At 39.8% G+C, this 25,246-nt stretch overlaps 1 protein-coding gene across 2 annotated transcripts in view; it reads right to left on the bottom strand.

Moving 5' to 3' along the window:
- Window positions 1–389: 389 nt before the first annotated feature.
- The window catches only part of p2ry13 (purinergic receptor P2Y13), a 34,785-nt gene continuing 9,928 nt past the window's right edge, over window positions 390–25,246 (bottom strand). The window contains exons 2-4 of one of the 2 annotated variants that reach the window (XM_084127016.1): window positions 4,651–4,759; window positions 2,932–3,641; window positions 390–948 (exon numbers count right to left, since the gene is read on the bottom strand). In XM_084127016.1, coding sequence (XP_083983142.1) covers window positions 613–948; window positions 2,932–3,633 — 1,038 coding nt within the window. In that variant the 5' untranslated portion in view covers window positions 3,634–3,641; window positions 4,651–4,759 and the 3' untranslated portion in view covers window positions 390–612. Of the gene's footprint in view, window positions 949–2,931; window positions 3,768–4,650; window positions 4,760–25,246 lie in introns of those variants that run through there. The other variant, XM_084127017.1, reaches the window with a different exon arrangement.

Raw genomic sequence — 25,246 nt, 5'->3', positions numbered from 1 at the left:
GAGCTCAGAAATCTCGCAACCACCGCTGCACTCGTGCTGTAGAACCACCAGCACCGGTAGAGACTTCCTGAAGAAGCACCGACACACTCGCTCGTTGTAATATAACAACACTCTTCAGAAACATCGACATGAAGACCGATTGGCTCCGAAGTGAAAGACAAGTGGTGCGTGTATCCGCTTCCGTATTTATACCCGTGCTGCAGGGTGGAGCGCGAGATGCAAATCTCGCACGCCAATGTACATTGGCTCGTTTTATCAATACTCATAGATGACAGGCTCCCTAAGTGTGATTCCAATCAGTCGACACGTCAACTACGTCGAACGTGAGCAACTGAACCAAATTTTCTTTTTACTTTTTAACAGTTTTATTGCAAGAAAGACAAGGTGGTACTGGTAAAATAAGGGAGTCTTTTTTATTTTGTTATTTCTGCTCCCCCATACACTGCAAAAAACAAACAAAAAACAATTCCAATGAAAATATCTACATCTTTAAAACAAGTTTATAGATACTTTTAGATATTTGTGCTGGACAAAAATACTGATTAAGAAAATTATTTTGCAGTGTATTTTCATGGACCCTTGAACTTCATAACAGCCACAGGATGAAGTATGTTAATGACGACCTAAATCCGTATTTGTGTCACAATGGCCTCTAATTGACATCTCCATTCTGGTGGAGGTCTCTGTCAGAGACCCATGTGGGAGTGGGCGGCGACTCAGTGTGGCAGTGAGCTTCTTGCGGAAGACTCGACACAGAAAAACATAGATGAGAGGGTCCAGGCACACGTTAGTAGATGATATCCAGAGTGTGATCTCTTTGGCAAAATACAGCTGGTTTTGGGCCCAGCACTGGGCAGAAGTATTCCGGGTCTGACTGAGGGTGTAAGGGATTCGAGCCAGGTGGAAGGGTGCAAAGCATACAAAGAAAACACCCACTACCACAAACACCTGTGGAGGAGAGGAGAGTTTAGTGTTGGTTAGAATGCTGTACACCAGAAACTGGAGCTTGTCAAATAAAGAATTCAATGCAATTCAACTACAGTAAGCTTCCTTTTGGGGAAAAAAGCAGTTAGTACAAACTATTTATAAAACACTGCTAACTACACTGAAGCTTTATTAAAACCCATTTGGATTGAAACCCGGCTAATGACATTCTGGTCTCTCTGTCTCGGGTCCCTCCTTCAATGCGTCTATTGGATTTTTTCACCTGTCCTATCATCCAACAGGTGAAAATCATGTGTACATCACTTAGCAAAGTAACAGCACACCTATACCAAGATAAGACACCAAGGCCATAGACAGCCCACAATCCGTTATTGATGGTCCCATGCATATTGCACACAAAACTGGAAACTACTTTCTCAGTATGTCAGAACCAGGGATGACCTCCTGAGTGTTTTTGATGTAATACATTATCAGTGCATGGATTCTCCAAGTTTTGCAGGTTAGGGAAAAGAAAAACTCAGAATTTTCTTTGAGGGATCTGGTAGCAAGTGTTTTCTGAGTTTCCTAGTACTACACATTATACGATGAAAGATGACGAGACGAAAGATGACCAATCGTGTTGATTTCTGTGGTCATGCCTCCTAAACGGTGGTCCTATGTTGTACAGTGAGAGAGCTTCAAAGATGGTCTTGCGACCAAAGATAGCCTCCGATAATTTTCTGACAGTGTCAAACATTTAGCATGATCATCTCACAGTGTTTGCTGCTACGACCTACATCTACTGACTAGCCAATACAATTGCAATATGAAATGGTGTATTGATCAATGAGACATGATGCTATCTTTTAATAAATTATTGGGAGCAGAAGTGGCAGTGTGCCGATTTTTGTTTATTTTGAACATGATGCTAAAACATAAAACTTCTTACCTCAAGCTCTATTTACAAAATTGCCAAGCAAAATTGGCATGCCACATCCATATTCTCCTCTTTCGATTCCTCTTTTTTTCAGCACACAATTGGAAAAGTACGATTCATTTTGATTCATTTGTTTGTCACTAGTGCTTGCTGATGACGTTATATTTTTCTACACTAACTTAAGATTCAATAGGTGTCATCATCGTCATCATCCCCATTAGATCCATGTCGTACAGTGTGATTTGTAATGATATTCTGTACAACCATTCATAGAAACCAATTGGCACTGGTCTATTACTGCGGTTAAATCCACTTTAGATAAACCCGCCCCCGAATTACTAGATCAAGGCTGGGCAACTCTGGTCCTTGATATGAGTTAATAGGCTTGTTCGACTTGAACCGGCGCTACACAGTCCGATTCGTTTATGACATCAAAGTACCGTGAGAGCGATTAGAGAGCAGATGGCTCCATATGCTTTTGAATTGCTCTTGTGGTACTTTGATGTCATAAAAACGAATCGGAGTGTGCAGCGCCGCTTCAAGTCGAACAAGCCTATTAACTCCAACTATAATCAAACACACCTGAACAAGTTCATTAAGATATTCAGGATTACTAAAAAGTTATTGGCAGTTCAGTTTGATCAGGGTTGTAGCTAAACTTTGCAGGAAAGTGGGTCTTGAGGGTCTGAGTTGCCCAGCCCTGTACTAGACAGTATGCAGGTTCAGACGCAGCTTATGTTTCTATTAATCAATATAATTTCCAATTCTTTGAAATTGTGTTTCAATCCATCCCTTATCCTGGAGGCACACCAGGCAGTACACATTTTCTAACTCCTCCTAATCAAACACACCTGATTCAACTCATCAGCTCATTGTTAGAGAGTTCAAGACTGAAATGTAGGGGTCAGATATGGTAGACAACCAAAATGTGCACTGTTGGTGTGCCTCCAGAAACAGGATTGGGAAACACTGCCCTGAATATCCAAATGTCTACTAGCTGCATCTTCACAGAACTTCAGTGTCTGCACTCTCAGGGTTGCATAAGGGAGGTTGAAGAAAGTGCACTTTACCTTAGATGTGGTCTGTTTACTGGCTGTGTCACTGCTGCTTTGTGATGCACGGTAAGATTCAAACACTTTCCTGCTGATGAAGGTGTAGCAGACAACCATGAGCGCCAACGTACCCCAAAAAACAACCTGGCAGAAGTAGTTAAAACCTTCATGCCACATGAGTCCCATCATCCCCTTCATCTTGGTGCATCGCAGCTTTCCACCAGCGGAGATCGGTGGCATTTGGTTACTCAGGATGACATTGGGCAGAGCCAATGACAACATAACCACCCAGATAACTGCACACAGGATCCGACCCACCCCGACCCTCTGCAAAGCACATTTCCCGAACGGATGCACAATCTTTAGGTATCTGTCCAAGCTAATTAATCCGAGAAGGAGGATGCTGATGTACATGGTGGTATAGAAGAGTACAGCTGAGTACCGGCAATGAAAAGCCCGCAGGTGCCAGGAACCCAACCCTGCATCGGTCAATGCCTTTACAGGCACAGTAAGGGTCATCAATAGATCAGCCATGACTACGTTCTTCAGGTACACAACGAATGTTGAGCTGCTGCGGATTTGGAAGAAGATCCAGGCAGTCAGAGTGTTCAACACCAAAGCAGCCAGGAAAAGAGCAGTGTACAGACAAGGGAAGAGTATGGATGTTACTCTAGTGTCCCGCTCACACTTGAGTGAAGTGTTCACCTGACTCACGTTCATCTTGATACCTGGAGGGAAAAACGTCAAAAGAGCTGAACGCAGTATTGGAGAAGTCAAGTTATATCCACTTCCTGCTATAAATGGCTAACTTTACCAATATAATGGTGTAAATATTCATGATCACTGGGGGAATTCATGAGTTATGATGAGACACACTAAAGCCGCGTTTCCACCGAAATTACCCAGAACAATTTGTCCCAGGAACTTTTCCCCCCCCAGACCTGTTGCTGACTGCATTTCCACCGCAGTCTAAAGTACCATGAAGACTAGGTAAATTAGTCCGGTGACGTAGGAGTGTGCGCTACTTCACAGTTCCTGCTGGATTTCATCCTCTGAATTTAAGCTTAATAAAGCCTGAACCTCGTCGTCAGTCCATCGGCCGTATTTTTCAAACTCCATTCTTGATTCGAATAGCAAACAATTGTTACTGCACGCACCGCAACAGATTTTAAAAAATGGTGGTCGAAATAAAATGCTGCGTGGAGTCAACCAATCAAAATGCGGCATGAACTCAACCAATCAGCATGTTCAGCGCCCAAGTCCCACCACTGAAAGTTCCTGACCTTAAAAGTTCTATCACGCTAGCAGGGACCTTCGGAGGGGGAAATATTTACCCGGAACTTCATTTAGACCCTGGTTCCTGCTGTGGAAACACACCGAATACCATCCCAAAGTCCCTAGTTCCTGGGAAAAAGTTCCTGTGGTGGAAACGCGGCAAAATACACCGACAATTTACCCTGAACTTTACAAAGGATCTCCTGTTATGTTTAATTCTATTGAAACCCCATTTCTATGGCATGCAAACAGAAGAAGTCAGAAATACACAGAAATAACAAATAACAAAGCCAATGTATATCATTAAGCTTATAATGACAATTATTTTGACGCAGTAAAATTAATTTGGGGGAATCAACAGACACAGACTTACACACTCAAAAATGTTAAATATATATATATATATATATATATATATATATATATATATATATATATATATATGCAGGAACAAACACTTACCAGTAAAATTGTTTTGGAGTAGAGTTTTGGAGACTTGTAAGCAAAGCTCAAAGAGGAATTAATAAATGTCTTAATGCCTTCCGCAAGCTGTGTCCACAGTGAAGTGTGTCTGCAGTTTTAGCCACACACACACACATAGAGAGAGAGAGAGAGAGAGAGAGAGACTTTTTGACAGAGTGTAGATATATCATATACTTCTATTGATTTTATATACAGTTTTATATAACTATAAGTACTACAGACTAATACCCATTCTAACTGTACCCCTAAAAACTTTTGACATGTTAAGCATATTTTTTATATATTATTGGATATTATTAAAATGATATGCTGTATTTGTTTTTGTTTGTTTGTTTGTTTCCCCAAGTGAGGACATCCCCGGACGTCACCCATGGGAAGCTTTTGTCAGATTTAGCTCACTGCTGGGGACTACTATTTCTGTGCCTAAACTCTTGCTAAGTATGTACACAAAACATGCACAGTTATGAACACACACACACATTTTTCACATGGCTGCCTATGGGGTTTTTTCTCATCATAGTAAGTCTAACGGGAAAGTCAGTAACTCTTCCTGTCTAGCTTCCTGTTTGGCTGCCCTTACGAAAAAGAAGTTTATTCAAGTGTGCTATTAGTATACTTCTTTTAAACTAAAAATAAGAAAGTATACTTTCAGCTTTTTATGTACTTCTCAGAAATGTACTTCAAATTGCACTTAAGTATACTTGACTTATACTGACAGAAAAGTCTAAGTATATTTGGCCTATACTTGTTGATTGAGATATACTAAAAAGTATAATTAAGTATTCTAAGTATTCTTGGCTTGAACTTGTGTTTACTATTTTGATTGAGTAGCTTATTAAATACTTTTTTTTTTTAAACATAATATTACACACTGTCTTATAAACTAACATGTTCAAGTTTATATAGTAACAAGCTTTCGGGTGGAATAGTTTATAGAGTAAATAAAATAAGCATGGAACTGAACCTGATCTTGTACACAGCGATAACAATTCTCTTACGAAAAATACGTTTATTCAAGTGTTCTATTACTATACTTCTCTTCATCTAAAAAGAAGAAAGCATACTTTCAGTCTACATTTTATATACTTCTCAAAAATATACTTTATGTACTTCTCAGAAATATACTTAAAATTACACTTAAGTGTACTTGACTTTACTGAAAGAAAAGTCCAAGTATATTTGGCCTATACTTGTACTCAATCTTTTGATCGAAATATACTTAAAAGTATAATTATTCAAAGTATACTTGGCTTGTAGTTGTGTTAACTCTTTTTATCGAGTAGCCTATTATATATACTTTTTTTTTTTTTTTACATAGTTTTTCATATACAGTCTTATGAAACTTATAGATATTGTTTCTAATTCTGCGTATCTGAATTTTTGTGTAGGCTGGTACACTGGTAGTGCATAGGAATTTACTCTAATTCTACTTTCCCCACCATTGACTGAATTTTGACCATGTTTTCACTGTTATACGGTAGGTGGCGCTATGACACATCTTCTAGTACAAAATCTCCGGATCAAAACACAGGAGAAGAAGCAGCTGAAACAAGTGATGGAAGATTGCTCACTCAATTGTAAAATAATGTGATCATCAAACATTAAACAGCTTGTAAATCAAAACTGCTTAATGTTTCCAAATGAAATGAAGCGTAACCCATGGAGAGAAAATGACTGTGAAGCTTTGGGGGTGTTGGACTCGATCCACTCCATCTGTGTTTGATCACGTTTCTGAATCTGATCAAGGCGTAGTCTTTGACAAAAATGTGATTTTCTCAACTTTTTTGTTTAAAATGTTGCCTTTCTTTATGAAACTTACCAACATTCAAGTATTGATAAAAAAGGATGCATGCATTTTAAAATATTGTTAAAATTAAAGTACAGTTAAAGGTATTTTTCAAGTATAAAAAATAACATTTGAACATAGTAGTATAGGCCTACTGCAAGTGCAAAAATTATATATAAATGGTAAACTATAAGTATAATGTTAAGTTCACTTAAAGAAAACTTGTAGTATAAAACTAAACTGCTAAACTAGTAGTTTACTGAGAGTACACTAAAAGAGCAAAAATAATATATATATAAGCCTCTAAATGCCATTTTAAATTTTCTTCTAGAATGATCATTTTTATCAAGCTTGTATATTTAAGTTCCGTAATTTCACTTAAATGGCAATGAAAATTACCTATTAATTGTCATTTAAGTGAAATTACTGAACTTAAATATACAAGCTTGATAAAAATGATCATTCTAGAAGAAAATTTCAGATGGCACAATAGAGGCTTTTGCATCTGAACTCTTCAAATGGTAAACTACAAGTATGATGTTAAGTTCACTTAAAGAAAACTTAGTTACTTAACTCGTAGTATAAAACTACAAAACTAGTAGTTTACTGAGAGTATACTTCAAAGTTGCTACAAGTATTAAAATAGTAAACTACCAGTATACCCATAGGTTCACTTGCAGTACAAATGAGAAACGTAATTATGAACTAGTTGTGCACTTAAAGTTTACTACTGTTACACTTATAGAACACTTAAACATATACTTTTATATACTAAAAGTGGGCCAATTTAGTCCCAAGCAGTATTAAAATAGTACACTTACAAGTTTACTATAAGTACATTTTGACATTAGTATACTTACTACATAATGTATACTTAAAAATATACTTGAACATTAATAAAAATTTAAATTAACTTTAAGTATACTTTTTCGAAAGGGTGGCCATCAAATGGTGTGGTGAAACTTTGTTATTCACTCCTAGAAAAAAAGCATCCATATTAATTTATACATAAAGTTGGTAACATGTCATATAGATATTTAGCCTCTGTTGAAATTTACAAGACTTAAAAAAACGTGCAAGTTATAAACTTTCATGATGACTGATAGGAGTGCCATGTTTTGAGTTTGTTTTTGCTGGGTTTTTTTCCTGTTCTGTTCACGTCTATTGCTGCGTCCCAGTTCGCCTATACTACGCCCTGAAAGCATGTACTCTTTTTTGTGAAGAAAAAGTACATACTTTTAAGTGTGTAGCAAAAGAGTAGGCAAGCTTTGGGACATACTACTTCGTCATCTATAACTCTGTCGTGTGCGTCCCTTTCACCGTAAACTGCCCTGTCAATCATCTTGTCACAGTTAAAATCCTCCATTCAATCTAATTTCATTTCCAACCGTTTCGGAGAGAAATGTTGTCGCACGTTGATCTGCCAGTCGTGGGTCTTTCATGCGGAGACTCTCCTTTGCAATTTTAATATAATGATGCATTTAAAAGTTAAATGGCTAAATGTATCTTTACAAAAGTTCACAATGCTGCTGCAGATGCAATATAATGTGGACAACATTGAATACATTTTTTTTCGCCAGGTTAGATACTGATAATTAATCACTCAAACCCCTTTATCTAAACCTCTCTACATAACCGCCGGACTCACGCGTCCTCCATGTCTGTAGTTTTTTTAGCACTTTTCACTCGTGTGTAGTTCCAATCGAATCCTCGTCCAATGCGGGATGGGTTGTGGGCAATATTATGCCGCGTTCCAGGCAACCGGTAACCCGTGTTTTTCCGACCTTATACCCATGAAAGTGCACTGGAACGGCAGTCAAACCCGTGACTTCCCACCCGTGAACTCGTACTAGATCAATGTACTACTCCCAGTTACGAGTTGGAAAAACACGGGTTACAGGTTGCCTGGAACGCGGCATTAGTCATTAGAGTGTTCACGGATCTGCACTTCGGATTCTGACTGGAAAAAGTAGACCATCCGGGTATCTTTGAATACTCATTTCAACATACTATATGATTTGGGACGTACTAATTCTATTTTTGAATACTATTTAGGACTGAAAGTATGCGAATTGGGACGCACCGTCTGTCTGTGTTTCTAGGTGTTTCTAGGTTAGCTTTCTAGGTTGTTGATTGGTTCAGTTCTCCTCTGTTCTCTGTTTGTTTCTATGGTTTCTGATTGATTCGAGTCTTCTGTTCAGGTGTGTCTCGTTAATTAAATACATGAGGACAAACAAAGGAGCTGATGAGTTAAGCCTTCAGTTTCTGTCTGTTACTAGACTTTCATTGTTGTTTTTTAATGTTTATGTTTTTCTCCAGGTTATTCTCCTGTGTGTTGTGTATAATATTAGATTAAAAGTCATTTTAAATATTGAACTGCTCCTCTCATAACTCACTAACCTCTAAAAAAATGCATTCAAATATGTATTTTAGTGAAAGGTTAGAATTTTGTTGTTTTTGCAGTAGTGCAACATAAATTTGTAAAAATATAACTAAAATGCCACAAACAAAATTAAGAGTCATATTGTATTCACAAATTATTTATTTCAAGAAACCAAACTGAAACCAAAATTATTAAAAGATATAAGTAAAACCAATGGCAATAAGCAGAAACGAAGAGGTTTGTGTTTGCGTGTGACTGCAAAAGTGTTTGTGTTTAGGCGTGCATTTGTGTTCGGTCACACCTCTTCATATCTGCCTTTGTTCTGCATTTGTGGCCGATTTTGCAGTTGTTGTTTTTTTTTCTTCTGTTCTGCGCTCAAGAACGCTTCCCTCCTCTAGTATTAACAACTGCAAGTCCAGATTAACCATTTTCTAAACTGTTTCTTAAGAATCCAACTGTGAAAAAGGCTCAGCAGAAGTTGCACGTTCTATACAGTCCTACTCGACGGTCATCAAGTCTGACATGTGCACCTCTGTAATGGAATGGTTTGGACTGTCCACCAAATTTGACAAACGTAGACTGTGATGGACAGTCAGGATCACTGAAATGATACACCTTCTTTATACATCTCAAGGGCATGAAAAATAATCTCAGAACTCCCCACCACCCACACACAAAAGTAACAACCTCTTTGTACTTCTGCACTGTAAAACAACATAACATCTATGCAATTTTTATAGAAAAGCACTGAAAAATTGCTACAGTAAAATAACGTTGGCTAACATTGTTGTAGGTTACTTTGTTAACTGTAAATTACTTTCCCAGAAATGTATATTAAGCATGTTTACATGCAGAATGATGCGCTGATAACGCCTAAAAATCAGCTTATTGAAATAACCCGTTGTTCTGGTTTGCATGGAAACCAATAACCCGGCAACACAAGTATTGTGTTGGATGAAGTCACAGGCACCTGAACAACATGTTATCAGCTCCAGATTGTCTAAAGGAAGACACACAGACATGCCTGAAGTATGGCAACATGACGAAGCATTTTATTTCCGTTCTGAGGGAACCGGGTTACATATGAAACCTTAGAAGTTCCCTTTCGAAGTGGAACTTTGACACTGCGTCATGGTGTTGACAATATGGGAACATTAATACCCATTGCGGCATACTGAACAAATGCCTGCTCACCATACTTTAAAATGAAATGAGCGAGCTATGATGTAGCCAAAGGCTACCATACAGCGCACCAAGTGACCAAGAGTTAAAGTGCCTAAAGCTGGGGCCACACTAAAAGATTTTTAAAATCTTATAAGATTTTCAAAATGTGAGAGACCACAAACATGACAATAAGAAATCATAGATTTAACTGTTTTGTTCCTCTAGTGTAGTGGTTCTCAACAGGGGCGTTCAGAGAACAACAGGGGGCGTTGGAAGCAAGATTTTTGAAAGGGGGGCGTTCAGGTGTTAATGGGGGCGTTCACGAGTTTAAATATGTAACGCAAATTTTTGTTCATTTACTTTTATTCATTTTAAGCATTTAGTAATTTAGTTGTAATAAACACTTTAAGTGGGCTATTTAAAAAGTGTTAGGACTATGTTTTGTTAAATTATGTTGTAAAACATATGCGCAGAGTGTGATATCATATTGTGTGTGCACGCGCGTCTATGGTGCGCGTGAAAGAATAGCCTACCTCAGCAGCGCTAAAAAAACTCTAGTCCTGACCGCAAGTCCACCGTCAGTGTTGTAGGCACTAGGCAGGTTTTTTGTGTTCATTTCTATTGCATTACAATTGAAAGCACTTTCAAAGCAGTATCAATAATGTAAAAAATATGATGTGCAGTCAAGGTCGGGTATGTGTATGCTGTGAGTGTTCTCACCGCGCGCGCTTGTTGTGATTGGAGGAGTTTTGACGAGTTGTATTTTGACGACTTGATATTATTTCTTATTCAAAAGTTTAGAATGCCTAACATTCTAAAATCTTCCAGTTTAATGCGACATGTAGCCTATCGTTACTTTTGCAACGACTCTATTATTTTTCCAGTCATAGACCAGCGCTCAAGCACTGACTAGAATCCAGCACTGACAAGAATCAGCATTCACGAGCTCAAAAATGCGTTTGGCGCTGACAACAATCCGGTGGTGGCTAGAATCCAGCGCTGTATACAATCAAAGGAATGGAAAGTTGACAAGCCATTAAAAAGTATTGACTTAAGAAAAACTTATGTTTTTTCAAATATTTTCAATAAATCATGTTCCCATTCACTCTGGCGACGAATTTTTAAATTAATTAAACTATATTCTATTTATAAGGTAAAATTTGTACATTTTTAGGCATTAACTAATTCCAATTCCAATCCCAAATGCCAAAATGTTTTCTTTGTTCACCAAGTAATTTACTGGTCAGGCATTATTGTTAACTCGCAAGACAGTAAGGAGAAAATGACATTTTGATGGATAATTTAAATATATTTAAATATATTCTGCATATCACATTTTGGTAATGTATTCATTCCGCCAGCACATACGAGCACGAAACGCTGCTTGGGTAGTTTCAAGATATAAAAAATAATTAATAATAATTAATAATACAATAATAATAATAATTTAATTATTCATATGTGTAGAATATATTTTTTTTTACTGATTATGAACACAAATTAATCACAACAAACCAAATTAATTGTAATTGTATTAATTATACCATTGATGAAAATAAGCTGATACCAAGGTATTTTAGGCCGACAATTCTAACATAATTTTTCATGAAAAATCAAGATTGTATTTATTTATTTTTCTAAAGTAAGGTTAATGTAAGCAGCTTCTTGCAATACTCTCCTAAATGCGTAATAAAACCTAAGTGCAAACATTACCACTTTAATGACCGTCCTTTATTTTTCAGTGCATTTGTTTTACAATATATGGCTATTACCGTCATGGGATTAATATTATAACTATTATTATGTAGTAGTGTAATGTAGATAGACACAACTAAAAGAGGTTTGAATTTTTTTTTGTACACTGAATATGGGTTGGCACTTTTAATTTTGAACTCTCAAAGTGCATCAGAATGATGAATTTAACATTAAAATGCACAAAATTTTCTTACGGGGGGACATGCCCCCGGACCCCCCTAGAAGGCCAGAGGTCCACCCACCACAGATTTACCAAAATCCTGTGAGAAACACTGGTATTGCTATGGCAATGCAGTTTATAACTTCTTTTTTGGATGAATCACTGTGGAGTATAGTTAAATTAAAAGACAATTTTGCACTTATTTCATCTATTAACTCTCACTCGTTCCTGGTCGCTCATTAGTTGGGGGGTGGGGGGCGTTCAGGGACCTGGATATTGGATAGGGGGCGCTGGCCCAAAAAAGGTTGAGAACCACTGCTCTAGTGTGTAGAGTGTCGCGATATGACGAGGAAAGCACACCACACACTAACAGATTCCATTCATAAACAGCCAGAGTCCCGCCTGCGAACACGGGAAATCTTGCAAAATATCTCGCTTCAAACGCGACTTTAAAGTAAACAAACATGGCGGACGACCGGCAAGAAGAAATGATATTTATAGTGTATGGACTGCTGTTTACAGAACATTTGCTAGGGAAAAAAGAAAAATGTTTTAATTAAGTCATGGAGACAGTGTGAACATGAACTTTACGTTACAGTGAACTTTACGTTACGCTTTCTGAATGGGTATCGTTTCGTTTCACATGATAATCTCCCATTATTCAGCACAAACTCTGCTACAATAATGTGTGAGCAGCATGTATGTAAAAGTTTGTAGTTTTGAGAAATTACGTTTATGTGGGGTTTGTAAAAAAACGAAAAAAAATTGTCACTGAAATAAGGCCATAAAATTGATTATTTGTTCACAAGACTTTGAAAACTGAATCGCAATGCCTAAAATATTTTCTTCAAAACTATGTGAAAATCATCCTGCCCACTCATTCACATAAAACAATATATACTGACCTAAAATTTGACATAAGACATGTTTTGTGTCAGAAAGCTGTATGCGAGTAGACGTGAATCATTATGAATATAGATGTATTTCACACCTGGGAAGACAAAGACCCTCCCCTAATGGCCCTATCAGGTGGGACTGTGAGGGAACCAGAACAAAGAATGTGAGGAGATTAAAAGAATGGCTTTTTATTGTTTGGATTTATTTACAACACAACATAATCCAAAGATACATAATGAAGGACAAAAAGGCACATTATTGAACACACTGATCTAAAGGAAGAGACTTGAACAGTCATACATCTTTGTGCCATTCCTGAAACAGTCCCTGTTCAACATACATGTAATTTCTATGGTGTTTGCTTTTTCGTACAAACGCAAATGATCTGAGGCAATCCATGCAAACCTGTCAACGCCCACATCAGCTCGATAAAACGCATCAAGTTTAATCAGATTAATGTACTTTATGTCGTCTTGTGAATAATAATAGCGTAATAGTAATAATAATCATGGAAAAGTTTACCTCAGAAAAAGTGCTGGTTTCGGTTTCATTTCGAGGAGCAACGAATACAGCTGAGGATTGTGAATAGTAAGTTCTTTATTCTTCAGGGCTTTGTTCTAATCGCGATATGGAATAGTGTGTATGTGTGAGTGAACGGCACAGATGCGCGCTGTTGTTTACTACATGCACTAGTAAACATGCTATTTTTACATGAACATGAACACATCCACTAGTTTAGCTTTTTTATTACAGTAACTATATTGCTATACTGAGATTAGTAAAAATCGACTGAAATATGTTGAAACAAAATGTCTTTGTATAAGCAACATATTAAAAAGCAAATTAACCCCCTGGGGTCGCGCCGGCGTGATCACCTCGCTTTTTTTCTTGTCAGTGTGAAAGAGACTCAAATAACTCAGTCGAATTTTGTCATACACGCAGGTGTTATATATAATTTCAAAACTGTTAAATGTCTTCTTTTATTTGTGTACACTAATTATAAAAACAAAATGTTGTGTTTTTCGTAAAATAAAGAAAATAAACATGATTCGCGTTCTGTCGTCTCTCTCAATGTGAAGCTCATTCTGAAACGCAACAGAAAATGATCTGTAACTCACCGAATGCTTGCCACACATACATGAGACATATGTCTTTACAAAGCTTGAAGTCTCTATTTGTAAATTATGTAAATCATATAAAAAACAAATATTCTCTGTTTAAGTAATCTGTATGAAAGCAAGGAGAGGTACAGTTTCGCGCGTCCTCATTACCTCTAATGTGACCACACCCACACGCGCACAAGCAATTCACATGCAAATCGTCCACGTGAAGGAACGCAAACCTGTGAACACCCTCATCACCTCAAAACAAAGCATCAGACTTCAGTCCTCTGCTTTTCATCGAGTTTAGAAGACTGTGTTTGTGCTGTGCTGTTTACCTTGGATTTACCTCAGAAGAATTAGAAGAACGCGATTTGAAGATAAGAAAGATTTTTAAGGTAAGAAATTCCCACTCATAATAGTAAGCGTGTTATTTTTGCATAAACTTCACATTGTAGCTACTAGTTAAACTGGTGCCAGACTAAAATGTATGAAATGGACAGATGTTGAAATATGAACTATAGACAGGTAGGCAACCTTTCAATGACAGATTTATATACATGTACGACACATGGATGTTTTTATGTTCGATAATATAAAACACAGCATGATATAAAAGTAGGCTAGTATGAATGTTTACTCTAATATGCTGAATATTAGAATGTTTAAACCCGTGTTTACTGTTAAATACTGTGTTTGTGGGTATCTGCTCAAACGTAGATATGTATTATGTGGTAATAGTTTGGAGCGGCTGGATCGCAGTTAACGTTCTCTGCACGCGTTGTGAGTTTGAGTCACTCGCGTTGTGAGTTTGAAAACCAAAACGCACCAAACATTATGCTTCATGTTTTTACTCCAATATCATTTCATAATGTCATAATGAATGGAAACATTTGAAGTAACATGATAATCCATATATTTTCCTCTAGTGCAGTGTACTGAAGTGTTCCTTTTTAAAGCTTTATCATTATAGGCCACCTGCATTTTTGTAAAGTAAAAATGATTATTAGGCTATTGTTATTATTTATGCAGCCCTACTAATATATGCCCTACTGTCACGGTGTGGTGTTGGAAGAAGACAAGGGGAACAGGCAAGAATTCCAATATAAACTCTTTTACTAAATATTGCTTCAGGTAGGTACAGACAGGCAGGTAACACTCACACGCTAAATACAAAGTAACATAAACAAGAACCGACCCAGACAGACTGAACAGAGAGAACTAAATACAGACACTAATGAACTATAACGAGGTGAGGACAGGAGACACGGATGATGACGACGATGAACAGGTGGGTAATTGAGGGAGTGAGTTCAGGTGTGGAGACAAGGAGGATTCTGGGAAGTGTAGTGAAGACAAAGACAGAATGGTGCAGACGATGACTGTGACATAACTCCCCCCTCCCGGTAGGCGTGACCTCACGCCGTGGAACAACAAGGGGTGGGGGGGGTGGGCGCCCTGAAGACTGATTAAGGCGAGGCAGGAAGCCTCCAGGGCGGAGCAGGTTGAGCAGACGGCCAGGGCGGAGCAGGTTGAGCAGACCCGTCGGGCAGCCATGGCGGAAAAGACCCCTCGGGTGGCCATGGCGGTGAGGACCCTTCGGGCGGCCACGGCGGTGAGGACTTTTCTGGTGGCCGTGGGCCCTTGGGTGGCCACGGCGAGGACCTATGGCCCCCCCCCCAAAAAAAATTCTTGGGGAGAGTGACAGCGTTAAGACAAGCCTCTGGGACAGGCTCTGGAACAGGCTCTGGGACAGGAACTGGGACCGGGACAGGCTCAGTCTCTGGCTGGGCAGACGGGACGTGATATGCAGTCTTGGCAGGGCTGAGGTGGAGCGCAGGCTCGGCAGGGCTGACGTGATGCACTAGCTCTGGGCTGGATAGGACCAGTGGTGAGGGCTCTGTGCTGGACGGGACCAGCGATGTGGGCTCTGTGCTTGACGGGACCAGCGGTGAAGGCTCTGTGCTGGACGGGACCAGCGGTGAAGGCTCTGTGCTGGACGGGACTAGCGGTGAAGAGGGCTTCGAGCTGGACGGAACCAGCGGCGAAGAGGGCTTCGAGCTGGGCGGGACCAGCGGCGAAGAGGGCTTCGAGCTGGACGGAACCAGCGGCGAAGAGGGCTTCGAGCTGGACGGAACCAGCGGCGAAGAGGGCTTCGAGCTGGACGGAACCAGCGGCGAAGAGGGCTTCGAGCTGGGCGGGACCAGCGGCAAAGAGGGCTTTGAGCTGGGCGGGACCAGCGGCGAAGAGGGCTTTGAGCTGGGCAGGACCAGCTGTGAAGAGGGCTTTGAGCTGGACGGAACCAGCGGCGAAGAGGGCTTTGAGCTGGGCAGGACCAGCTGTGAAGAGGGCTTTGAGCTGGACGGAACCAGCGGCGAAGAGGGCTTTGAGCTGGGCAGGACCAGCTGTGAAGAGGGCTTTGAGCTGGACGGAACCAGCGGCGAAAGGAGCTTCAAGCTCGGTGGGATAAAAGAAAACAATAGTTCTGCGGGCATGACGCTGGCAGTCTCTAGCTCGGCGGGCATGACGCTTACTGTCAAAGGCGCGGCGGGCATGATGCTCACAGTCTCAGGGGCGGTGGGCATGACGCATACTGCCTTGGGCTCGGCAGATCTGGCGTGAAGTGCGGGCTCGGCTGGACTGGCGTTAAGTGCAGGCTCGGCTGGACTGGCGTGAAGTGCAGGCTCGGCTGGACTGGCGTGAAGTGCAGGCTCGGCTGGACTGGCGTGAAGTGCAGGCTCGGCTGGACTGGCGTGAAGTGCAGGCTCGGCTGGACTGGCGTGATGAGCTGGGTTGGGTGGCGTTACGGACCGGGGCGCAACGCTCTCCAGACACCGGATTACCGTCTCTTTCCAGCATAGTCCAGTGGTGTCTGGGAGGTTGAGGGGACGATGGAAAGTGGCCCCAATCCGGAACAGGGTGCTGAGGGTTTCATCCTCCAGGGAACTGATGAGGGCGAGCTGAAAAAACTTTCTAGTGAAATTAAGGAGATCGTGGCTCTCCTGAGCCACGGAGATGAAACTGAAGCGTTCATCCATTTGTGTGGTCGGTTCTTCTGTCACGGTGTGGTGTTGGAAGAAGACAAGGGGAACAGGCAAGAATTCCAATATAAACTCTTTTACTAAATATTGCTTCAGGTAGGTACAGACAGGCAGGTAACACTCACACGCTAAATACAAAGTAACATAAACAAGAACCAACCCAGACAGCCTGAACAGAGAGAACTAAATACAGACACTAATGAACTATAGGTGAGGACAGGTGACACGGATGATGACGACGATGAACAGGTGGGTAATTGAGGGAGTGAGTTCAGGTGTGGAGACAAGGAGGATTCTGGGAAGTGTAGTGAAGACGAAGACAGAATGGTGCAGACGATTACTGTGACACCTACAAGGCACAACAAAGCTGGTGTTCATTTTATATCTTTTTTTGTAAATTTTAAATCGCAATTTTAAGCAGAAAAATCTAAATTTTCTTCCCAAAATCTCGCAGCCCTATAGTTTCTCTTGATATCAGCATGTTCACAGTATGGGTTTCATGACCTTATTTCAGTGACAATTTTTTTTTTCCCACAAACCACACATAAACATAATTTTCTCAAAACTACAAACTTTTACATACATGCTACTGACATATTATTGTAGCAGAGTTTGTGCTGAATACAGTGTAATCAGACTTTAGCCATGGAAACAAGTAACAGAAATAAGCACAAATGTCAGCACATGTCAGAACACCTCCAGGGCCCAGAAAACACCTCAGACCCCAGAGGGTTAACATTTATATGCCATATATTAATATATCATAAAAACAATATGTTACAGATGAAATATGAATGTTTAGACACGATGCGTTGACCAGTTTTGGATAGATCATAAAGTTTTTACTGTAAAATAGATTAGTTATATCAATGAAGCTTTTGTTCGCCAATTGCTGCTCATATGTTAAATAGTATGGGATGTTTTGCCAAAAATAAAGGTATGTTGAATTATCAACTAAGATGTTATTATAGTGTTTGTTCCAATGTATATTCAAACCTAAAATTTTTAAATACGTATGATAAACTTTATGCTTTTTTCAAATAAATATTACACTTGAAATATTGTTAAAATTGTAATTGTTGCTGATTTACATGTGAAACTTTTTGATAAAATGGCAAAAAATACATGTAGTCGAAGGAAATCCAAGGCACTCTTCTATATATATATATATATATATATATATATATACAGCCCAAGGGGTTGACACACAACTGATTCCAGCTGGGTAGTCCATTGAATCAATTTATGTTGTAATAGCCATAATTGGAATAATTAAAACTTAACACTAAAAGCTTAAATGTTTGAGTAAGTATTTAAATTAGTTTAGGTTTATGTTATTTATGTATAATCGTTGAGCACCCCCCGTTTAAGTTGTAATGGTTTGCTCTGTTTTAGTATTGGAACTGTCTTTAGCACCTTTAAGAATTGCGCACTTCCTTAAAGAACGAAAGAAAGAAGGAGCAACACAGTGTTTGACCGTAATTTATTTATTGTTTATTTTCTGTTTGTGCAAGAACTTTCAGTAAATAAATGAAACTTGAACGAAGACCCGAGTCAATTCTTTGCCCGAAATAATTAGAAGGATTATTGCTACTATACAAGTCAAAAACTGCTCACGAAGAATTCTGAGGGAGGCTCGTGGCAGAACGCCGCTTGGATTCATTAAAGGACATTCTACGAACCTCAGCTAACATTAGAAGGATGTTACAAAAGGAAGGTACAGTGATTGTTGCTGTGTTTAGACAGACTGACTGTTCAGGAAGATTTCTCTCAGAAGAAGCTTTCTTCACATTGTAAGTCTTTTCACAAGTGTAGTTTGTGAATATTTAGAAGACAAGAAAGGATTGCAGCAGTTCAAGATTACTGCGATGGTTTACGTGAAGATCGCTTTCTAATCAAGTGAAATGGCGGATGATTCTGTTAATGTTAACATACCGGGTATTGGCAACAAGAGGGCACCAAAGCCTACAGCAAAGGCTGCTGAAGAGTAAATGAATCGACTTAAAAATGAAACACAAGGGAAAATGGCACAGTTAACACGCAAAACGAATGAGATTGACAGATTAATGCAAGATGAAAACTAAATGTCCTTTGTAAGATCTTATGTCAGTTTGAAGACTTGAATGCTGAAATGTGACTTGTGCTGTCTGATGAAGATGGAAAAGAAGATCAGATGAACTGGTTTCAACCCAAGATTGAACGTGTCCAGCAGTTTATATTTGATGTAAAAAATTGGATTTCAACCACAAGTAAAGGAAATGACCCTGATGAGCATGAACTTCAGGATGAAGATAATGATGGCATTAAACCAAGTAATAGTGTGTCAGAAGTGATGGCTAATCAGGATAGAAGGAAAAGTGGATCTGTGACAAGTAGTTCTGTGGCACAATCTTCAACCAGTTCTGCTCGTGTTAAGGCAGAGGCTAAGCGTGCAGCACTTTTAGCCCGGGCATCTGCTTTAAGAAAGAGGCAAGAGGCAAGCTGAAGAGTTAAGAGTGAAGGCCAAAAGAGAACAGTTTGAACTGGATACAGAAATTGCTGCATCAAATGCTGAACTCAAAGTGTTAAAAGAGTATGAAGATGGTCAAGATGGCATGAATGATCACTACAGGTCACAGATTGGATCATAAGCTGGTGATTCATTTAAAAGCAGAAAGGAACGTCAAATGAAGCCAGTATCTAACCCTTGTAGAAAGTCTGAGCCTATTCCAAGCACTCAGGACCAAAGCTCTAGCCAGAGATCATCTCAACAAATTACAGATCATGGTAATTCTCAACAGTCAATTGATGATGGCAGAAATCTGTTCAAAGTGATTCAACGGCAAAACGAAATAACTGAATTGTTGGTCAATCAGCAGAGCTTATCTCAATTGCCTCAAAGAGATGTGCCAGTGTTTTCTGGAGATCCCCTTGCCTATATTTCTTTCATAAGGGCCTTCGAGCATGTGATTGAGAACAAGACTAATAGCTCACAAGACAGATTATACTATCTAGAACAGTTCACAAGTGGAGAACCACAAACTCTTGTTCACAGTTGTGAACATATGTGTCCTGCTACGGGATACAAAGAAGCTAAATGTCTCCTCCAACAACATTATGGCAATGAACTGAAGATAGCTACAGCTTACCTAGAGAAAGCTCTGAAATGGCCACAGATCAAAGTAGAGGACAGTAAGGGAATGAAGACCAATGCTTTATTGGATATAAAAATACCATGGCTGATGTTAAATTCATGGATGAGATGAACAAACCAACAAACATGAGAACAGTCATTTCAAAACGTCCTTTCAGATTCAGAGAACGCTGGAGAAGTGCAGCCTTTGATATCCAGCAATGAAATGGAAGAAGAGCCACATTTGAAGATTTGGTCAACTTTATTGACTTGAATGCTCAAATTTTGAATGACCCACTCTTTGGAGATATCCAGGAAGTTAAAGTGGAGAGAAAAGGAAGGTTCAATTCTCCAGAGGGAAGAGCTTAAAGAAGAGTGACTTCAAAGGTAGTATTTTCGCCACAAACATCTTGCCGGCTGGCAAGGACAAAACAGAATACTCTAGAACATAGAGAAATCTGATTCTGCAGTCCAAAGATTTTGTTTGTTCGGTAACAAGGGACATACACTGGATTCCTGCGATAAGCTTAAAAGGCAGGAATGCAAGGACAGAATTCAGTTTCTTAAAAACAAAGGTCTCTGCTTTGGCTGTCTAACTCAAGGACATATTAGTAAGAAAAGAAAAGAATGTCATGTCCAGATTGCTCACTAAAACATCCGGGCATCCAACATATTATCAAACAAGAAGATAACCGAGGTGAAAAGTCTGAAGACCACGACTTTGCAGTTTCTAATGCTCTTCTCTCACTGAGTCAGGAAACTTGTGGATACACCGGGGCTGGTGATGGTGAGTGCATCCTCTCCATTATACCTGTAAAGGTGAAATCAAAGAAGAGTGAAAGATCAGTAGAGACATATGCTTTCCTAGACCCGGGAAGTACAACCACCTTTTGTACAGAAGATATCATGCATCGACTAAACATGCAGGGCAAGAAGACTGATTTTCTGCTTTGTACCATGGGTCAACAAAGAAAGGTGCAAGGATACTTGCTTTCTGACTTAGAGGTGTGTGGTTTAGAAGATAATACTTTCATTGAGCTACCCAATGTCTTGACTCAGTGACATTTGCCTGTAAAAGAAGGAAATATTCCTAAACAAAATGATATTGAGAAATGGCCTTACATGTATGAAGTTCGTCTTCCACATATTGAAGCTGCAGTTGGGTTACTGATTGGAGTGAACGCTTATAAGGCCATGGAACCATGGAAGGTGATAAACAGCAGAAACAATGGGCCTCATGCAGTGAAGACGGCTCTTGGCTGGATAGTGAATGGACCAAAGGAAGAGACCATCAAGACAAGAAAATCTGGTATGCACAGCTATACAGTCAATCGTATATCTGTGGAGAAGATTGAAGATTTGCTGGTGAAGCAGTTCAATCTTGATTTTCCTGAACGTCGTTATGAGGATAAGTCTGAAATGTCTCAAGAAGACAGACAGTTCATGATGTCTGTGACCAAGTCTACTCAGCTTCTGGACGGTCACTACTGCATGAAATTGCCTCTGAAGAATGACAAGATCCAGATGCCAAACAATCGGGATGTAGCAGAACAGCGTCTCAAGAGCCTTCAAAAAAGACTCAAAAAGAATCCTAGGTTCCATGAGGATTACACTGGATTTACACCTTCACCAAGTTGTTCTTGTTACGCTCTTCGAAGAACAGCAGAAGATGAAATCAACGACACTACTCCAGAAGGAGCTCAGACACTTTTGAAGAATTTTTGCCTGATTGCCTTAAATCAGTGACAACTGAAGAACAAGCAGTCCCTCTTGCAAGGGATATCAGAGCACTTTGTAAGCAAGGTGGGTTCCATTTGACAAAATGGATTAGTAATAGAAGAGCTGTACTTTCATCCATACCTCAAGAAGAACGAGCCACTGACGTGAAAGACCTCGATCTGGATAGTGAGTTACTTCCCATGGAAAGAGCATTGGGAATTCGCTGGTGTACAGAAAAGGACACATTTCATTTTAAGATCAAAGTGCAAAACAAATCACTCACCAGAAGAGGCATATTATCAGTTGTTATCAATTATTCAAGCTGGCATCGTCTAAAGAAGGCCGTAGCACGGTTAACGCTTCTCAAGGAAATCCTGCTGGATTTAAGTCGCAAGAGGAAGGAGATTCAGAGAAGGATCAGTCAAACAGAAAGAGATCCCAATATTCAAAACGTTCTAGTACAAAAGACAATGGCTACCTACAAAAGAAGTTTGCAAAAAAGAACACCTACCTTGGAGGATATGGTGAATGCTGAGCTGGATCTAATTCGTTACAGCCAGAAACAGAAATTTCCGGAAGAAATCAAAATGTTGCAACAAGGAAAGATGCATGTCAGGAAAGACAGCTGCATATTCCGATTGGATCCTTACCTTGAGGATGCTGTGTTAAGAGTTGGAGGAAGATTGAGCAGATTGGCGATGCCTGAAGAATCAAAGCATCCCATCATCTTGCATAAAGACCTCCATATATGCTCTCTAGTTCTTCAACATTTCCACCAAGGCGTTGGTCACTCTGGACGGAACCATGTTCTTGCTAAGCTAAGACAAAAATACTGGCTTCCTAAAGCAAATTCTGCAGTTAGAAAAATAATTCATGCGTGCCTTGTCTGCAGACGACTACATGCAAAGACTGGTGTGCAAAAAATGGCCGACTTGCTAGAAGATAAGTTGCTGCCAGACAAACCACCATTCAGTAATACTGGAGTCGATTACTTCGGACCATTTGAAGTGAAAAGAGGATGCTCTATGGTCAAGAGAGATGGTGTGCTTTTTACCTGCCTCACTATTAGAGCTATTCATTTAGAAGTTGCACCTTCCCTGGACACAGATATGTGTCAACGCTATACGCCGATTTATTAGCAGAAGAGGTCATGTTTCAGTTCAGATAGTGGAACAAACTTCACAGGAGCTGAAAAGGAGTTGCGTGAAGCATTGCAGAATCAATCAACAATTGAAGAAGAGATGCTAAAGAGAGAAATTCAGTGGGTATTTAACACTCCTGGCGCATCTCACCATGGCGGAGTCTGGGAACGTCAGATTCGGACTGTGAGAAAGGGGGAAAAGATACAATGTTCATCGTAACGGCACAAATCGAGCACAAACTAGCGGCACAGTTTTGCAACGATTTGGACCATATGGGGTGGACAGTTATGTAACTGTACTTAAAAAGTTTCCTTTTTTATGTTTAAGAGGGGATCATACTATAGTTGCAATGTTTCTTTCAACGGCACAAACCGGCACAAATCGAGCACAAACGAACGACACCGGTTTTGTGCGATTTAGATGAGGTGGGGTGGAGAGTGCATTATATTTGTTATTTCTAAAGGAGGTGATATAGATACAATGTTCATTTTAACGGCACAAATCGGCACAAACCGAGCACGAACGAACAACACAGTTTTTGTGCGATTTAGACGAAATGGGGTGGAGAGTGACGTCACAGCTCCCGAATTAAATTTGTTACAGTATGTCTGCGAAAGGAAAATAGATACAGTGTTTGATTTAACGGCACCAACCAGCACAAACCGAGCACAAACGAATGACACCGGGTTGGAGCGATCTGAACGACATGGGGTGGAGAGTGATGTCACGCAACCAAAAAAATAATGTTCAATATCTCAAACACCAAACCAGCACAAACGTTCGTTTTTGCGGCACAAATCAGCACAAACGAATGGCATAGTTTTGGAGATTATTTCATTTTATGGGGTGCCAGCTTCACGGAGGTGTAAATTTCACGCACCCCCACACATTATTGTAGCTGATACGTTGATTGGTGACATAGGTAGTGGGTACAATTGGTACTTCCCTCTCTTGATAGCTTTTTTTCCCCTTAATATTTTCTCTTGTAGTGACAGTTCTTAGCAATGGTGCCCTGGCACACATAACTGAGGCTGAGGTGGAAACAGCCATTCAAAGCTGGCTCAGGCTGAGCCAAGATAGACTTGGAGGGCAGCGGAGGCAGAGACCACAGCTGTGAAGATGAAACTACAGCTCAGGCAGTGCAATTTAAATATCCAGGAGGCGGTTTCAAGATCTAAAAATCTAGGGATTTGTTACCTTGCAGTCTTACTGTAAATACCCTTAAGCCACACTGATGCTGCGCCGTTCATCACATTTTAAAGGTAGCATTCTTTTTCAAGCAAAGATAGCAACTTAATTAAATGAAAATACAATTTACAAAAAATAAAAAGATTTTAAACAAGGTAATGTTGTGTATTCAGCCTTTAGTAATTTACCTCATAATTCAGGGCTCAGTAGATATTAGAAGAATTTTTTATTTAATCTTGGACTTCTGCCTCCCCAGAAAAAAAGGAACAATATAATTTTACAAACATGTGGCATTATAGGTGAAGTAAAAATAACTGCTGTAATGCACAATAGTAAGAGTTTGATGACGTTATAAGTAGAATGCGATCGTGGGAGTTTTAAACAAACACCATTTAGCTCAGACGGCTGTGCTAAGATGCGACTGGCACACCCAGTGCTGGATTTCCCGTTCTCTACGAAGAATCTAAAGGTAACTTACCATTTCTAGGCGTGTTCCCTGAACTATACCATAAGAGGTTGCTTAAATTATACCTTCTTACGTACGACGTTACCAGGTGCTGTGCGGGGCGATGGTGCTGGATTGGTTGATATGGCTAGATAGAGATTCGATAATTCACTCATGCAGGGGCTGCAAAATAAACTGACCCGGTCCTTAAACTGGTAAACACAAATGGTGACGCTTCACGGATGACCGGGGCGAGCAGCGCTGCATATAGGCTACTGCTCTACAGCTTACCATGCAGACATCAGACTAAAGCCCATGATCTGGCTAAAGGAAAACAGCTCAAACATATTTGTTGATGCAGGCTATTTGTTTTTTAAAAGCAAAGTCCTAACTGCTTTTCCCTATATGTTTTTTCACTCTGTTTCAGGCTGCCAGGAAGAACCCGTTTCTATCGAGGGGCATCATTGTTCCTGTTCCTTTTTAATCCCTTTTCTCCTGGAGTTATTTCTGGTTTTATTAAAGCATCTTAACTTCGAATCATGTCTGTTCACTATACTAGAGATAGTTACACACACAAAATGAAGAGGATCATTTTTTCGATGTCAGTATAGCCTACTTTTTTTCATATTGTTTTTCATGTTGGATAGTCAAGTAGCCCCAGGGCTGTATGCCACCATATATGT

Source organism: Abramis brama, assembly GCF_963993115.1.
Source record: "Abramis brama genome assembly, chromosome: 10".
Lineage (NCBI taxonomy): Eukaryota > Metazoa > Chordata > Actinopteri > Cypriniformes > Leuciscidae > Abramis > Abramis brama.
This window is presented reverse-complemented; position numbering and strand designations above follow the sequence as displayed.